The following is a 15,157-nucleotide window of genomic DNA, read 5'->3' as shown; positions in this document are numbered from 1 at the left end:
AAAGGGCATGATCTAAGTTATTATGGAAATAGTTGATTGATGACAGGAGAAATAAATAAATAAAACTTGACAACACCAAAAATAGCCACATGCGAAATGCTGAGAATAAAACTTAGACAGCCTGCATACCGTCTATAGGCCTATATATTTTGTTTTAATGGTGTTTTGGACATGATACCATGGTAACACTATAGTTTTCTATGAATTATCTTGAATATTATCTAAATACCATGGAATATATGGTATTTAGATAATTTAGATTTAGATAATAACATTTCTCACTTGGTTGGCACATGTGAGTCTGTCACTTCATTTCCAGGATTTTGTCATATACCCCGTATAGATTATTATACGGGGTCGTTGGCTCACTCTGTACGCTAGATGGCGATGTTTATCAGTGGAAGAGCCGGAGCAGTACAAAGGAGGTTTTTCTTTTCTTCTTGCGACTGCAGAGGTGTTTTGTCCTATCCGGGAGCCGTACTTGCTTAAAGCAGATTCATACGATGGCGAATGTGAAGTGCTGCAGCGAAGGCCCCTCTAAAGAAGGAGGTGAAACTGTCAAAACTGTTTTAATTTTGCAATTAATCAACTCTTAAAAGTCTTCGAGAATATGTGTAGTTCTTGTATTTTTGAATGTAGTTAAAAAATAAAATTATAGCGATAGATTTTGACTTTTTTGTTAACTAAATTTAGCAAGCTAGCTAAGTTAGCTGGTAACGAGCTGTTTTCTGTTCCATGCTATGGTTTCAGATGCGTAACATTTAACAGTAATATTTAATATACCTTAACAACACCAAATGCATTAGAATGTTGCACATTGTCCGGCTGAATTTTGATCGGTGGACCTTTGATACATTCACAAAGACAAGTTCAAAAAAAGTACCATGAGTTTTTGGATTTGTAAAATAGTAACGTTAATGCCATAATTCATTCGTGGAAGTAACTTACATTTGAGTACCATAGTACATGAATTTTAGTAACTTGTTTTTTTATGGACTTGCCATATTATACTATCATTGAGATATTCTTAGAAATGCCTTTACGTTAATCAATGGTAATTATATGGCGTAAGTTAGTGATTCTATCATGGACTACCATGTAAATACCATAGGTGGTATGGTAATAATCCCTATGGTAAATGTCAAAGTACCATGTTATTACTGTGATGATTTTATATCTGTACCATGGTTCTGCCATAGTACTTTGATATTTGATGGTGTTGTGATCCTACCATAAGGTATGATGTAAATACCATAGGTGATAGCACATTTTAACACTTCAACCATACTATTATTTACCATAATTATGATATTGTCTACATTTACAATCATCACTATGGCAGTACCATGGTACATATATGGTATCATCAGACAGTAATGCCATAGTACTTTGATATTTTCCATATGAATTATTACCATATGTGTACCATGGTTTTGCAATATTGTAATGTTTGTAACAAAGACAAAAGTACAGTTTAACACTTCAAATTCCAGTCTTTTGGTGAAAGCAGCCAGTTCCATTTTATTTGGTATTACTGTTTTATCTGACAATTAGTTCTAATCAAATGAATCAAGCTAATCAATTAGATTTTAGCCTCAACAGCTTCTCTCTGAGCAGGTCTTCCTGGCGTCCCTCATCTTTCAGGTAACTGTAGCTCACCTTTGGTCTCCAAGGCAACAGTCGCTCACCTTGGTAAGTTGTTTCGCCTCCAGCAGGACCAGAAGAGAAGGGAAGCAGTGTGAAAACTAAGACTGTCTCTTCCAGCACGGCATCAGGGGACAGTCTGCGAAAGCGGCCTGCTCATGAGACCGATCCAGAAGATGAGGCTAAAAGCAAGCCAGCTGCCCCTAAAATGTTTAAATCGGGGTTTAGCATGACTGCGAAGAAGCCTACGTCCATCTCTATCAAGCTTGGAGCAAGTGTATGTCTGTTGTTCTGTGTACATACTTCTATATAGATTAAACTAAATAATGACTTGAGTTTTTAACATTTAAAAATGATGTTTTGTTCCTCCTATTTTAGAAACCTAAAGAACCCACACCTGCCTTACCTGCCAAGAAAGCTGGACTTGCATCTGTTTTTAACGAGGATGATGATGTATGTGTCATTCATTAATATAGTAATTTAATAATAATGCTGCATGTCAAGTTGTGTAATAATTGATAATGTGCTGTGCTCGTTAAATTTGTTTCTTACATATTTACCGTATTGACAAATTACTAATGTTTAATTTAATATAATTTAATGTGCATAATTATTAGGCAAGTTGGATATTCTGATCATCATCATCATTTTTTTTTTTTTTTTTTGGTCTCGTTATGATTTTGAAATTTCTGTAGTATTGCATCCTTATAGGCATTACATAATTTTTGACTTTTCACTGTGAGTTAAATCTTTTTTTGGCCCTTATTACCTGTAAAAGAAAACCTGTTTATTAAGCACATCAGAATATAAGCCGATTTTCACTTCCATCCCTCGTTAACAATTATATATCACTTATAAATGATTATATATGATCTATAGTTAAGATGAATGAGGTTTGGAATTGGTCAAATGCAAAAAAATATGAGCAGAATATCAACTTGCCTACTAATTTTGCATTCACTGTATGTTTAAATGCCAGTTTCATAACCTTTTTTATTTTATGTTTCAGAGCGAGCCTGAAGAAATGCCACCTGAAGCAAAGATGAGGATGAAGAATATTGGCAGGTTGGATTTCATTTGAATTCAATTGAACTTCATTTTAATTGTAAGTTATAGTACTGTACTGTATAATACAGTACTGTTGACAACCTTTTGATTTTCAGAGAAACGCCCACATCAGCTGGACCCAATTCCTTCAACAAAGGAAAGCAGGGATTCTCAGACCATCAGAAACTTTGGGAGAGGAAGCTTAAATCCCACACAGACAAGTAGTGTCTGGCTTCTTCCAATAGCTTGCTTTGTGGCACAGAGATATTTGTCCTATCTGTCATTGTTTGACGAACATTGTACAAATGTATATATGTATTGAATGTTTATGCTATCAAGCATCTTTTTATTGTACTATTTAGTTTTTGTTTTTTAACCATGCTGTGGTTAAAAATGCCTTCCCTTGTAAGGTGCAAATCACGACAGAAAATGAGCATAATCTTTATTGCTGTACAATAGTTTGTGCCACACGGACCCCTGTTAACATTGGCCTATAGTTTAGTTGTTCTCCAGAGAAGGAATGTTGTGGTCCAGTCATTTAGGATTGTTTAAGTTTCATTCATTGCAATCAAAGAAGACTGTAGTTTATAATTCACTAATAAATGAGAAATGTGGTATCAATTTAAGGATCTGAAGAATCGTTTTTTCTAGTATGTTGTAATCAGTGGGTCTTTGTCATTATTTACTCAACCTCATTTTGTTCCAAACCTGCATGACTTTTTCTTCTGTGATGGAGTTTTAATTTTTGGGTAAACTGCTTTAATAAAGATAAGTGAGCTGTGAGCAACCATTTTAAATTCTAGAACTCCTATTAAATAGGAAGAATAATAGTATTTAAAAGACTATCTGTTGCAGTGTTCTTAAGAATTTAGTAATCAATAGACTACAAGAACTGTATACTGTTTCTGACATTTTGGTTGTTAAAAAGGTGCAATGAAGTTTAGTTTTTTGGAAATAAAAGTTCTGATGCTTCACCACTAGATACTATAAGACACTACAATGTACTGTGCTTGATCCAAAAGTAGTACACAACTTTATTGACATTGGACAATGGCAAGTACAATAGTATTGCATAAAGAGGCACTTCAGAGGCTAAAAGTAGCTTCACAAATAGCAATATTAAACGTTAATTTTGTTGCAATCGACTATATATTAAACTATATTAGTGATTTCTAATAGGTAACCAAGAGACTGCGTGCTTTCATCAAACGTTTCTGGCGACTCAGTAAGCTCTCCCGCTTTAGTCCAATGTCAAAGTCTTCTTTAAGCAGGTCGTCCACACCATCTTTATCATGCAGCAACTGTAACATGTTCCTTTGCAGCTCCAAAGCGGCTTCCTGGAGCAACATATAGCGGATCACCATTGGGATCTGGTCGGCTAGACGCTTGCTTGCAATCTGGTGAGGTATATAAGACAGCATCTCAGATATACAGTACAGTTTGAGCTTCCACTGATGGCACAGAACGCTTTAGTTGGCACACTTACTGTGAAGTAGGACTCAAGGTGCAACCTCATCTCTCGCAAGGTGGCATGACTCTCTGGGCTCACAATCGTAAAAGTAAACTTGTTATTTTGTATAACCTTTTTAGAGGGCTTGTTATTTTCCGCCTCTTCCATTTGATCCTTTGCATCCTGCAGGCTCTGGCTGTATGTGCCATCTTGACTGTAAACAATGAGCTCCATCTTGAATTGGGTCCTCAGCATGGATTCTGCAATGGATTCTTTATCCAGCTTGATGGCTTCGATCTTAGTCTAAGAAAGTATATAAAAGATTAGTTGAAAAATGAAACAAGAACACAATTTTCTTTAAATCTGTATTTTGATTTAAAGGCATAATTGAACATTATAAAAATTAATGCTATACTTGTAATTCTGTAGAATTTATTAGCATCATCAACACATGGAAAAAAAGTACCTTTGCTATTTTCAGAAGATTAGGGAAGCCAATAAAGCTGCACTGGGCCAGCTGGATGAACCTCTTCCTGACCACATCTATTTTAACACAAACACACTGTTGGCACAACTGCTTTAGCAAACTTTCACTTCAATGTTGATTAGGCTATCCAATGAAAACAGTTTTGCCACATGCCACAAACAACTGCACCGATCACTAATTTACAGTTCCTTTAGTAGAAGGAAAATCCACCTGAAGCAACATTGGGTTGCATGCCTTACTCAAGGAGAGAATGTTAAGTTCATGGGTTGCCTTTTAATGTAATCTTTGATATTTATCCAGTAGGCAACACAACTAACTTCAAATGCATTATTCCAACTGGAAAGTTCATTGTGTTTGGTATTTCCTGGTCCTGGTTTTCTTGACAATTCTAAGATTCTATCTTTGAGGCAACAGAGAGAATACCATTTGCATTTTTTTTTCAGCATGAACAAGATCCCGTGCACAAAGTGAGGCCCACGTGAAAATTGTCAATGCTGTATATACCCAATATGTTAATGATCAATGTGCAGGTGTCCAAATACTTTGGTCATGTAGTGCATTATGGGAGTATCCTCAAGTAGAACAGTACAGTCGGAATAACTTATGTATATAGTATACATTACTATATGTACATGGATGTAGCAACAACCAGAAAAAGACTGAAAACTGCACAAATAGATTTGAAATAGAAAACAACACAAACCAGAGACAGTCTTCAGTGTCTTTAATGCAGGTTCCTCCAAAAGCTTGATCTGTTCCCTGACAAGCCCCTCAAAGGTCTTGTAATTGATGAATCCTGGAAGCTCTCTTCCCCGATATTTGGCTTCATAGTTATCAACTTCTTTCTCAACCTTTTTCCTGACTGCACAGAGTTTTCGAACATTTTCAGAAAAACAGATTCAGTTCCACAACTTACTTATGAGTTTGGCTTCTAAAAGTGCTTTTTTCTGAACTGAAGTCACTTAAGATTAATTTAGCAATTTAGGCAGGTCATTTCTTGATTGCAACTCTGGTAAAACAGGATCCATCAGATGTGAAAATTATAAAGCATTTTAAGCAAAGTAATAACATAGCACATTGGCCAAAAGCAAGAGTACAATCAGGAGATACCAAGTAAAAGCTTCACTCACAGGAATCTCCTGAACGATTTAAGAAGCCATTCCATTTAGCAAATTCTTCCCGAAGTTCTGGAAAAATCAGTAGATCTGAAGCACACTTTAATTCCTCCCCAGAGGTCAGGCTGAACATATCATGAGTGAAAGCTGTAACTTTCTAAGTATAATGATAAGATGTGAAAGATTTCAGTGACCAGTGAAGATTTCAGTGAAGATCAGTATGACCCTTTACTAAATATCCATACTTTGTTATAGTAGATTTCAAGGCTGTACTCACATCAATGAGAAAGCTCAGTCTTTCGGCAGGATCTGATGGGGGTCCGTTTCCATATGCTTCCAGTTCCCTCTGTGTTTCAGCGAGCTTTGCCTCAATTTGCTCTTCTAACCGAGGCAGGGATTTCTACATAGCAATTATGAAAATTAACTGTTTATGATAAGTCTAAAAATCCTGTAGTTCTCTTGTGTTAAAATGAATTATTTCACCTGAATGTGATGAACCAATTCAATTGTTAGTTTCTCAGCCAACTTGGGAATAGTAGCAAAACCTTCTTCATAGAGTTTGCTGAGGAAAAATGGCATATATACATCATGCAATCTAGAACAGCATAGATTTACTAAAATCTCAAATAACAAGTATACTAATCTGTTTGCACTAATGATTGCATGATCACATACACTACCTGATTTACTAAGTACAGTTGTGCAAACAAGCATGCATGCAAAACATTAGCCATGCCGCTCACATGAAGGTTCTCAGTAAACACTATGCTGTTTGATATATATTTGATCATATTGTGTGTGTTTAGTGTGTGTGTGTGTGTGTGTGTGTGTGTGTATATATATATATATATATATATATATATATATATATATATATATATATATATATATGTACTAAGTACAGTTGTGCAAACAAGCATGCATGAAAAACATTAGCCATGCCGCTAACATGAAGGTTCTCAGTAAACACTATACTGTTTGATATATATTTGATCATATTGTGGGTGTTTAGTGTGTGTGTGTGTGTGTGTGTGTGTGTGTGTGTGTGTGTGTGTGTGTGTGTGTGTGTGTGTGTGTGTGTGTGTGTGTGTGTGTGTGTGTGTGTGTATATATATATATATATATATATATGTACTAAGTACAGTTGTGCAAACAAGCATGCATGAAAAACATTAGCCATGCCGCTAACATGAAGGTTCTCAGTAAACACTATACTGTTTGATATATATTTGATCATATTGTGGGTGTTTAGTGTGTGTGTGTATATATATATATCATGTTTGATATATGTATTTGTAGATTAAAAGTTTGACACTAAACCATTCGTTCAGCTCCACTCTCAACAGATTAGAGTGACCATTTACCCACCTGAAATGAGGATGGTCTTTGAAGAAGGCATTCTCTGTTACTGTGGCCTCATTAAGAGTGACCTGATCTGTAATCTCTTTCTGTCCCCTGCACCTTACAATCATGTAGCCTTTGGTAAGGTTAATGACCTCATTGTGTACAATGTCTACCACTGTCTCTTCAGTGCCCTTATCCACCAGATCCGGCTTTGTTAAGATGCCTGTTGTGTAGCAAAAATATAATCAGAATATGCATGGTAACCTATGGTTTTACTGATGTATAGCATTGAAATGCAATGAGAAATGCACACCTAAAGTTCTTTCGCCCTGAGGGTCCTCCGCCTGAGCCATCTGCAATGCTTCTGTGGTCGCGATGTCAACATTGCATGGCACCACAACCAGGTTGATAGTTTCTTGCTTTGTAACAAACTTCCTGATCAGTCTCTTAATCTAGAAGAAAGGCATTTGATTAATGATCGTGTCTTTCCAACAAAATGTAATTTGAAAATATATATAAAAAGTTTACCTGATCTCCAATATTCTCAGGTTGACCCTTGACAGCCACTCGTGCAATCCCAGGGAGGTCAATGAGAGTGAGGTCAGGAACATTGGCAGAATGGATCTGCAGACTGATGAGTTCATCACTAATACCAACACCTACTCCAGCGATCTCATCCTGGGCTACAAACATAATTAGATGTAAGAATTTAATAAATGTATCTATACTTTTTTGGAAGACCTCAAATGCATTCTAAGCATTTGCTACCTTCACGAATCTTTTTCTCCACTTCTGCTGGGTCATCAATGTCTTCCTCGTAGTCCTGGTAACTGATTCTCCCACGCCATTTCTCTTCGCCTTTAGTTCTTATCATCTTGAGCTCAAGAGGGCACCGTGTAACGATTCCTTACAAAGGAATATTAGGGGTGTAGTAAAACCAAGGTTAATTTTCATGAGAGATCTGGTGTTGTTCAAAGTCTCATACAGTACTCTACCATGTACATACATTCCATGGCATATGAATATGGAAATTATTGTTTATTGTGGTATAGAGAGTACCACCACTGTGCCATGTATGGAACATAATGACAAATGTTTTTGAAACAAAAAAGCTTGTTGAATTGCACTACTTGAAATAATATGCATTGCATTAAACGTGCTTGCATTTTCATGCATTGTATTTTTAGGGCTTGCATTTGTTATGGGCTGAAATTCAACATGGTTGTATATTTAAACTGTGAATATTTCAATTCAAAACGTTTCATTATCAAAAACTTTTCATTATTAAAAATGCAGTAATCCATATTCACATTTCACTAGCAAAATATTCATTCGGTTTAAAAATACCTATAATATTCGACAGGCAATTTTTGGTTCGTTTAATTCGCTTCCACAAATTCAGTGGTTCAAATTCGACAGAAAATTCAACATTGGATATCAAGTGTTGTGGGAATATCAATGGAATGCTGATTACAGTTTTTCTCAATTGCTAAAACACTAAACCCTATTGTCTGAACCAAATGCTCAGTTGCCTGAAACCACTGATTGAATCAATCACTCTTTTGGCAAAACTATAAGCACTTTTCACCTGTTTAGACACAACTTGCCAACACATTTTCATTGTGATGCACCCGTGCTGCATAATGGTGAGCACAGGTGACAAAAGTCAAACACAATTAAAGCAAAGGTGTCACCGCTTGAACACAACAACTCAAAATTGAACACACTTGTGGCTAATGATGTGAGGGACATATACAGTAAGCCAGTTCAGAGAGCACTGGTTTGTGAGGCCCTACAATGGACAGAAATCTGAGAGGAAGAGTTCGTGTGAGAGGAGGTCGAGGTGGTCAGCGAAGACAAAGAACAGTAATATCTGATGAAATCAGAGCTACTGTGATTGACCATGTTCTTGTCCATGGTATGAGCATGGGGAGGCTGGACAAAGGGTACAACCAAACATCAGTAGACTCACTGTGTCCACCATAATCTGAAGATTTAGAGAAGAGAACAGGTAATTACCTTTTTTTGACATTATAATACAGTATGTAAATGTTGACAGCAATTACTGTATGACATACTTTATACTGTACCACAGTATACTGTAAGTAAATATATGTTTCAGTACATCACTGTACCAATGTACTGTAGAATTGTAATGGAGGGTTGGTCTAACTGTTTGTAGGCCTGGTATTCAATGTATATTTTTTGTAACTCCATGTTCTATTTTTGTAGAATTGAAAGACTGCCACATGGGGGGTCACTAATCCTCCACACACCAAGAGACCCTAATTGTTGATATGGTCCGTGAGAACAATGCCATTAAACTGAGTGAAATTCAGCAAAAGATCATTGAGGACCATGTAAATTTTGAGGGTATCAACAGTGTCAGCCTCTCTACTGTTGAGCAAAGATTCCAGTATGTACAGGTTGGCATATATCCAGACACATTCAATGTTGATTACTCTAAGTTGTGATTTACTGTAGTGGCCTAAATCACTTTTTCCATATCACTTACAAAACTATATCTATTTCTAGAGAGGGTTTTTCAACTGGATGCAATGGAAAGACCCCATGAATACATCTACATGGATGAAGCTGGGTTTAATCTCACCAAAAGGAGAAGGAGAGGCCGTAATGTGATTGGCCATCGGGCCATTGTTGGTGTTCCTGGGCAGCGTGGTGGCAATGTCACATTATGTGCTGCCATCAGCAATCATGGGGTTGTCCACCATCATGCCAACCTGGGGCCCTACAACACTCACCAGCTCCTGATTTCCCTCAATCACATGCGAGATGCTCTGTTAGGGCAGCAGGATGAGCATCCCATCTATGTTGTTGTTTGGGACAATGTGAGTTTTCACAGAGCCCTCCAGGGTAGAGAGTGGTTCAATATGAACCAAGGTTTTATCAATCTTTGCCTTCCACCGTACTCCCCTTTCCTAAACCCCATTGAGGAATTCTTCTCCTCATGGCGGTGGAAGGTATATGAACGCCAACCTTACACAAGGGTAAATCTCCTGCAAGCCATGGGACTTGCCTGTGGTGACATCGGTGTGGAGGCACGCCAAGCCTGGATACGGCATGCCAGGGGGTTTTTCTCCCGTTGCCTGGCCAGACAAAATGTGGCCTGTGATGTGGATGAAGTCCTGTGGCCTGACCCAGTACGGAGACATGATGCTGTGGCTGAGTAATGCACTTATTTGTATATTTTTGTACTTTATTTTTACACACACACACTTACTGTACACAAGTGGCAAACGCATAAGATTTCTGTTTGTTTTTACAAGTGCTATGTGTAAATACACAAGATTTCTGTTTTGTCTTTTTGTACAAGTGCTAAATGCACAGTTTTGTTTTGTTTTGCAACATGCATTTAGCCTACAGTGAACAATAAACATTTATTTCTCCAGCTTCATGTACTGAGCATTGTGTTTTCTATTTTTCTACGTAGTGTTTAGTGACTGTTCGGTAGTGTTTTTAATTTTGATTGACTCGGGGCACGATTTGACAACATAGTTCAGTTTTGAGCACAGATTGAACTGTTTTGAGGTGAAAGTTTGGTTTTGGAAGAAGAGTCTGAGGTTTTGTGAATGTAGCTTGAAAATTGGGTTTTGTGTTCACAGTTTAGAGAAAAGGAGAGCAGCTTTCAAGAAATGTGTCTTAGCAATCGAGAAAAACTGTAATAATCTCAATAGTTGTTAGTTCTCCTCACCAGCAGGGGACGCAAGCAGCTGCTGACGAAGAAAACTATAGAACAACGAGTGAGAGACTAGACCCCTTTTCAGTTGGTAAGGTGACGTTTTTGTGGGCGGAGCTTAGGTTGTTGCAGAACGATCACTCTGGCCGCTTCCCTAACGTTAGTTTGCAAGTTTTGTTAGCTTGTTTTTTAACAATGACTGGAGAAAATCCGATTTTATCCTAATGTGCAAGGTCACTCATTGTCCAGGACCGCGATTGTTATTTGCAAAAGTTAATTTTAACGGACGGAACCAGATTGGCTGACCCGTACACACTCACTCAATGGATGGACGATCTGACAGGATTAACGTTAACGCTAGGCTTCCTTCGGTTGAGTGGCCTGACTTCTACACCTATAGGATAGAGAAACCGAGCGTAAAGAGTATCTGAGGGCATATAAATCTTTATATTCCTATAACTATGTGATGAATGGTAATGTACAAGACTTGTGTGGTACGATCATAGACTGTAACAGTTCTGCCTAGCCAGCGACATGAAGACGACAAAAATGTAAAGAGTGCCATTACGGTGCAATTTTAATGTTTTCTAGCAATAAAAATTCCAGATACAGGATATTCATTTTCCATTGATTCTTGCACCCAACAACACAACAAGATGACATTTAATAATAATGATAATAATTTAAGCTCCTTATTATGTTGCCGAATCTGTGCTGGTTTGTAGCTATTGGCTACAGCTTTGCCTTTGTTTTGCCTCCAGCTAGCGCCGTGACGTAACTGTGACGTCGGTTCGAAAATGGTCTATTAATGCATAAAAACGGATTTAAAGAAATGGAGCAAGAGCGAAGTATTTGTGATGATTATCAGGGCCAGTATATATGAAAAAACTGATAAAGGCGCACAATCTGTATTAAAAGGCCAAAGTCCAGTGCATGCAAACTCTGCCTGAATTTGCCGGTGATGCTGCACGGGGAAGGGCACTCTTCACAATGCCTGGCAGATCATAATGGTCATTGTGGCTCCTGGATGAGATTTCTTCCAGCAGTCACATCAGTTGTATACCAGCCTCTTCAGTGGCCCATATACACTGCGATCCAAGGGCTGCAGCTTATGGGAACAGTGTGGGGGGGAATGAGAGAAGGATGATGCCATGGCTCCTGCGAAAATAAATCCCCTCCACAGAAAGGTGGGTATGGTTGTCCAGAATTAGCAGCAGTACTTTACTGCCCAGTGAGGACTTGATGTGAATCTGGAAGTGCTTGAGGAAGACCAAAAAGTCCTCCTCTTGCATCCACCCAGACCCATTTGCTGTAACGTTACCGATCATGTGGTACTGATACAGCCAAAGGGGCCATTGCTGGTAAAGGAAGGATGGATTTTTTTCCCGAGGGAAGATGAACGTTGGTGGGATGGAATTCAAAGTTTTGTGTGGGAACGCAAATAGGCTACATCTGCGAGGGAACGCAAAAGATTTGGAAAAAAAAAATTCTCCCATTATAAATTTTTTTCACTACCACGTCCCTTTAGGGGCTCCGTATTCCAACCATTCCCGGATGTCAAATGTTGAATTTTTTGTCCAATTTGAACCGCTGAATTTGTAGAAGCGAATTAAAATGGACCGAAAATTGCCTGTCGGATATTTTAGGTTGTATTTTTTAAACAGAATGAATATTTAGGAAGTGAAATCTGAAAGGTGCATATGGATTATTTAATTTTTAATAATAAATGTGTGTGAAATGTTTTTAATTGTATTATTCACATCTTAAATATAGGCCTACAACCATGTTGCATTTCAGCCCATAAAAACCGCAAGCCCTAACAATACAGTTAATTAAATATATTTTTGCAAGTAGTGCAATTCAACAAGCTTTTTTGTTTCAAGAACATTTGTCATTATTTTACTTCCATAGTCATGGTACATCCACAGTATAGGAAGTTAGAAGTTAATTTCGTAAAAAGCAATACAATTAATATTGGTGTTTTAATTTTATGTGTTGTCCTTACCACTTCCCCTGGGTAACGCTACCCCTGACAGCGCCTCCAGAACAGAACTCTTCCCCGAGCTTTGGTCTCCAATGACGGCGATGGCAGGCAACGCCAGGTCCTTTTCGACTCCCAAAGACCGTAAATTGTCGATAGTGTCGATGCAAGGACGGATTTTTTCCTCATATTGCTGACTGAACGTGTAACTCATTTTCTCCATCCTTAAACAACGTCAAAATGTCAAATCTAAAGGTTGTTAATGTCAGGTGCTGTAGCCTATTCGCGCACTCCTCGATTGGATTTGGATTGTCTCAGAGAGATGCTGGTTCTTTACCGGTAAAGTGAATCCTAGAGAGTTTATGTGCGTAAGTTTCATTTCCAAGGTATCACAATAGTTTCGTTTTACCCCTTAAAGTACGCTCTCGACTTTGTTTGGATACCATTGGCATTACCGGCATAACCTGTTTCTATACAAATGAATAGGCATGGCTTCCTTATTTCTTTTAGAATATTTGTGTAGATACGGGCATAGGCTACGGGCATTGTGTATGTGTTCAACCGGAGTCATTCCACGAAACCGGTACGATTTTGGACTTACACATTTTGGGATTTTTTACCAATATGTATTAATTTTCTGAACACCCCACAACATAATGACATATTTAACCTCCAGAAAAAGACATTTGTCCCACCTCAGACATGCATTGCATTTAAATTAACATTTACAAACGATTGAAATTCCATTGAAATCACGTTGATCCTTAGTTCAGTTGAAATTTCAACATTGTTTCAATATTCCTGATAATTGAAATACCATTGAAATTCCAGGACAGGATTTCAATGTTGTTTCAATATTAAAACAGGGTGCAAAATGATGTAGAATCAACATCAGAGTTCGATGTTGATTCAATGACTTAATGTTGACAAAGGAATTGTAGTATCCCTGAGTCACCACTAGGTGTCATTGTATTACAAGTGTTATGTTTTATCCATGGTTTTATCCCTGAAAAGATAGTTGAAGAAGAGGTGCCATGCGGGATGCATGTAGTGTTTATGTCTGTGGCTGTAACTGTTGCAAACAGAAAGTAAAATAATAACATCAGCTCTATTCATGTAGTAGTCTTTCATGTAGTAGTCTTCAAAGCTAAGGGTCGCCCCGTTGCAACAAGTAGGCTTTGTGATGCTGCAGTCTGGTCCTCTCTGTGTACATTCATTCGATTTTATAGTTTGGGTGTTCATGTGACACCGGGCTCACATGCCCTTGAGTCAACATCCAAGCTCTCACCAAACCCCCTGAAAAAGCGGGAACGAGATGCTGCGCTTAATTGTGTCTAGACAAAGTGATACCTGAAACGTACCTGTTGCACATCTATTTGTAGCCTCTGAAAAGGCACACGTGCTTTACAGCCAGTCAAAGGTGTTCCCATAGCATTAGAATTAGCACAGCATCTCGTACCCACTTTTTCAGGGAACAGGATTACAGTCAAGTAACCCGAGACATTTTAATTAAAGTATCAGAAAGTGCTCATTAGTAAAAAAATAAATAATAATAATTATTGACTTAGATTAATTTAGAAATTTAGGTTGATAATTAACTGATTGAAACTGTGATAAAGGGGGATACAGCCAGTATATAACGTTCAATTGCAACACCAGCGCCCAGCAGCAGCGCTACGCTTCCACCATTTTCGGGGTGAAAGCGACTCGGCAGTCCACTAGTGTTGATGTGTCGTTCGCGAACGAGCCGCTCTAAAAGCGGATTCTTTGAAAAGAGCCGGACTTCCATCACTATCCACTAGCTTTTTGCTGTCGCTATGGCAATATCAGCTGCTTTGTAAAAAAATGTTTAAGTAGCCTACATTAAAGTAACACCAGGTAACTTTTCAACCTTCAAAATATATTTCCAAGTCTCTTGTGATGGTACATCGACTTACAATAGGTTGAATGACACGTCTGCCATAGCCTGACGGGGTCTGTAGCGTTTTTAATCATACTTTTAAACTTCGGGTTTCGGGTAGTAACCGGCGAACAAAGAGAACTACAAAACTCGACTGCTTTACGGCATATACTTCACTTCCACCACCACCCCCACTTCCTTAAAATCGCAGGGCTGTCAAGTGTCACGCATTGAGCGTGACAGTCACTCATTTCGGTCTTTTGTCACTGTCTCCCGCCACACATTGTATTTCTCACGCTGAAAAACTATTTGTAATATATTTAATATGCCGCAGCGCCCAAAACTCTGGCCGCGCACTGTGGAACAGGCATGAATTCAAGCACGTCTCCTCTGGTGTTGTTCGTCTGGTGTTGTTAGCCAATCAGAAAATAGCACTATTGTATCTGGGTAACATTTAACGCAACAACCAATGACACCCCAGACTGTTTTTTT

At 38.1% G+C, this 15,157-nt stretch overlaps 2 protein-coding genes across 6 annotated transcripts; one reads left to right on the top strand and one right to left on the bottom strand.

Moving 5' to 3' along the window:
• The first annotated feature begins 430 nt into the window (after nucleotides 1-430).
• Nucleotides 431-3,312, top strand: pcnp (PEST proteolytic signal containing nuclear protein). 5 transcript variants are annotated; one of them, XM_077205341.1, is made up of 6 exons: nucleotides 449-549; nucleotides 1,618-1,692; nucleotides 1,765-1,921; nucleotides 2,023-2,097; nucleotides 2,654-2,709; nucleotides 2,808-3,312. In XM_077205341.1, exons 3-6 carry the CDS (start codon nucleotides 1,853-1,855, stop codon nucleotides 2,914-2,916), a joined length of 309 nt encoding a protein of 102 aa, XP_077061456.1. In that variant the 5' UTR covers nucleotides 449-549; nucleotides 1,618-1,692; nucleotides 1,765-1,852; the 3' UTR covers nucleotides 2,917-3,312. The 5 variants fall into 5 exon arrangements, with proteins under 5 accessions (XP_077061454.1, XP_077061455.1, XP_077061456.1 ...); XM_077205342.1 differs by having other exon boundaries at nucleotides 461-549; nucleotides 1,618-1,644; nucleotides 1,713-1,921; XM_077205338.1 differs by having other exon boundaries at nucleotides 466-549; nucleotides 1,618-1,644; nucleotides 1,716-1,921.
• A 384-nt stretch (nucleotides 3,313-3,696) lies between these two features.
• Nucleotides 3,697-13,221, bottom strand: mxa (myxovirus (influenza) resistance A). Its single transcript, XM_077205335.1, has 12 exons — nucleotides 12,790-13,221; nucleotides 7,856-7,993; nucleotides 7,616-7,770; nucleotides 7,401-7,539; nucleotides 7,112-7,310; nucleotides 6,227-6,305; nucleotides 6,021-6,143; nucleotides 5,759-5,900; nucleotides 5,332-5,490; nucleotides 4,608-4,684; nucleotides 4,178-4,444; nucleotides 3,697-4,088 (listed from the first exon to the last, which is right to left on the bottom strand). Exons 1-12 carry the CDS (start codon nucleotides 12,986-12,988, stop codon nucleotides 3,864-3,866), a joined length of 1,902 nt encoding a protein of 633 aa, XP_077061450.1. The 5' UTR covers nucleotides 12,989-13,221; the 3' UTR covers nucleotides 3,697-3,863.
• Between the last annotated feature and the right edge of the window lie 1,936 nt (nucleotides 13,222-15,157).

This window comes from Siphateles boraxobius, unplaced genomic scaffold (assembly GCF_051911475.1).
Source record: "Siphateles boraxobius isolate OS27281-9 unplaced genomic scaffold, OSU_SipBor_1 53, whole genome shotgun sequence".
Taxonomy (NCBI): domain Eukaryota; kingdom Metazoa; phylum Chordata; class Actinopteri; order Cypriniformes; family Leuciscidae; genus Siphateles; species Siphateles boraxobius.
The sequence above is the reverse complement of the archived record's forward strand: the minus strand, read 5'-3'. Positions and strand labels throughout refer to the sequence as shown.

Excerpts from the sequence above, each read along its gene's own strand:
- pcnp (XM_077205342.1), top strand. The coding sequence starts at position 504 with ATGGCGAATGTGAAGTGCTGCAGCGAAGGCCCCTCTAAAGAAGGAG. Across the intron at positions 1,922-2,022 it reads CTATCAAGCTTGGAGCAAGT|AAACCTAAAGAACCCACACC; the intron begins GTATGTCTGTTG and ends CTCCTATTTTAG. Across the intron at positions 2,710-2,807 it reads AGGATGAAGAATATTGGCAG|AGAAACGCCCACATCAGCTG; the intron begins GTTGGATTTCAT and ends TTTGATTTTCAG.
- mxa (XM_077205335.1), bottom strand. The coding sequence starts at position 12,988 with ATGGAGAAAATGAGTTACACGTTCAGTCAGCAATATGAGGAAAAAATC. Across the intron at positions 7,311-7,400 it reads TCAGGGCGAAAGAACTTTAG|GCATCTTAACAAAGCCGGAT; the intron begins GTGTGCATTTCT and ends GCTACACAACAG. Across the intron at positions 6,144-6,226 it reads AATTGGTTCATCACATTCAG|AAATCCCTGCCTCGGTTAGA; the intron begins GTGAAATAATTC and ends ATTGCTATGTAG.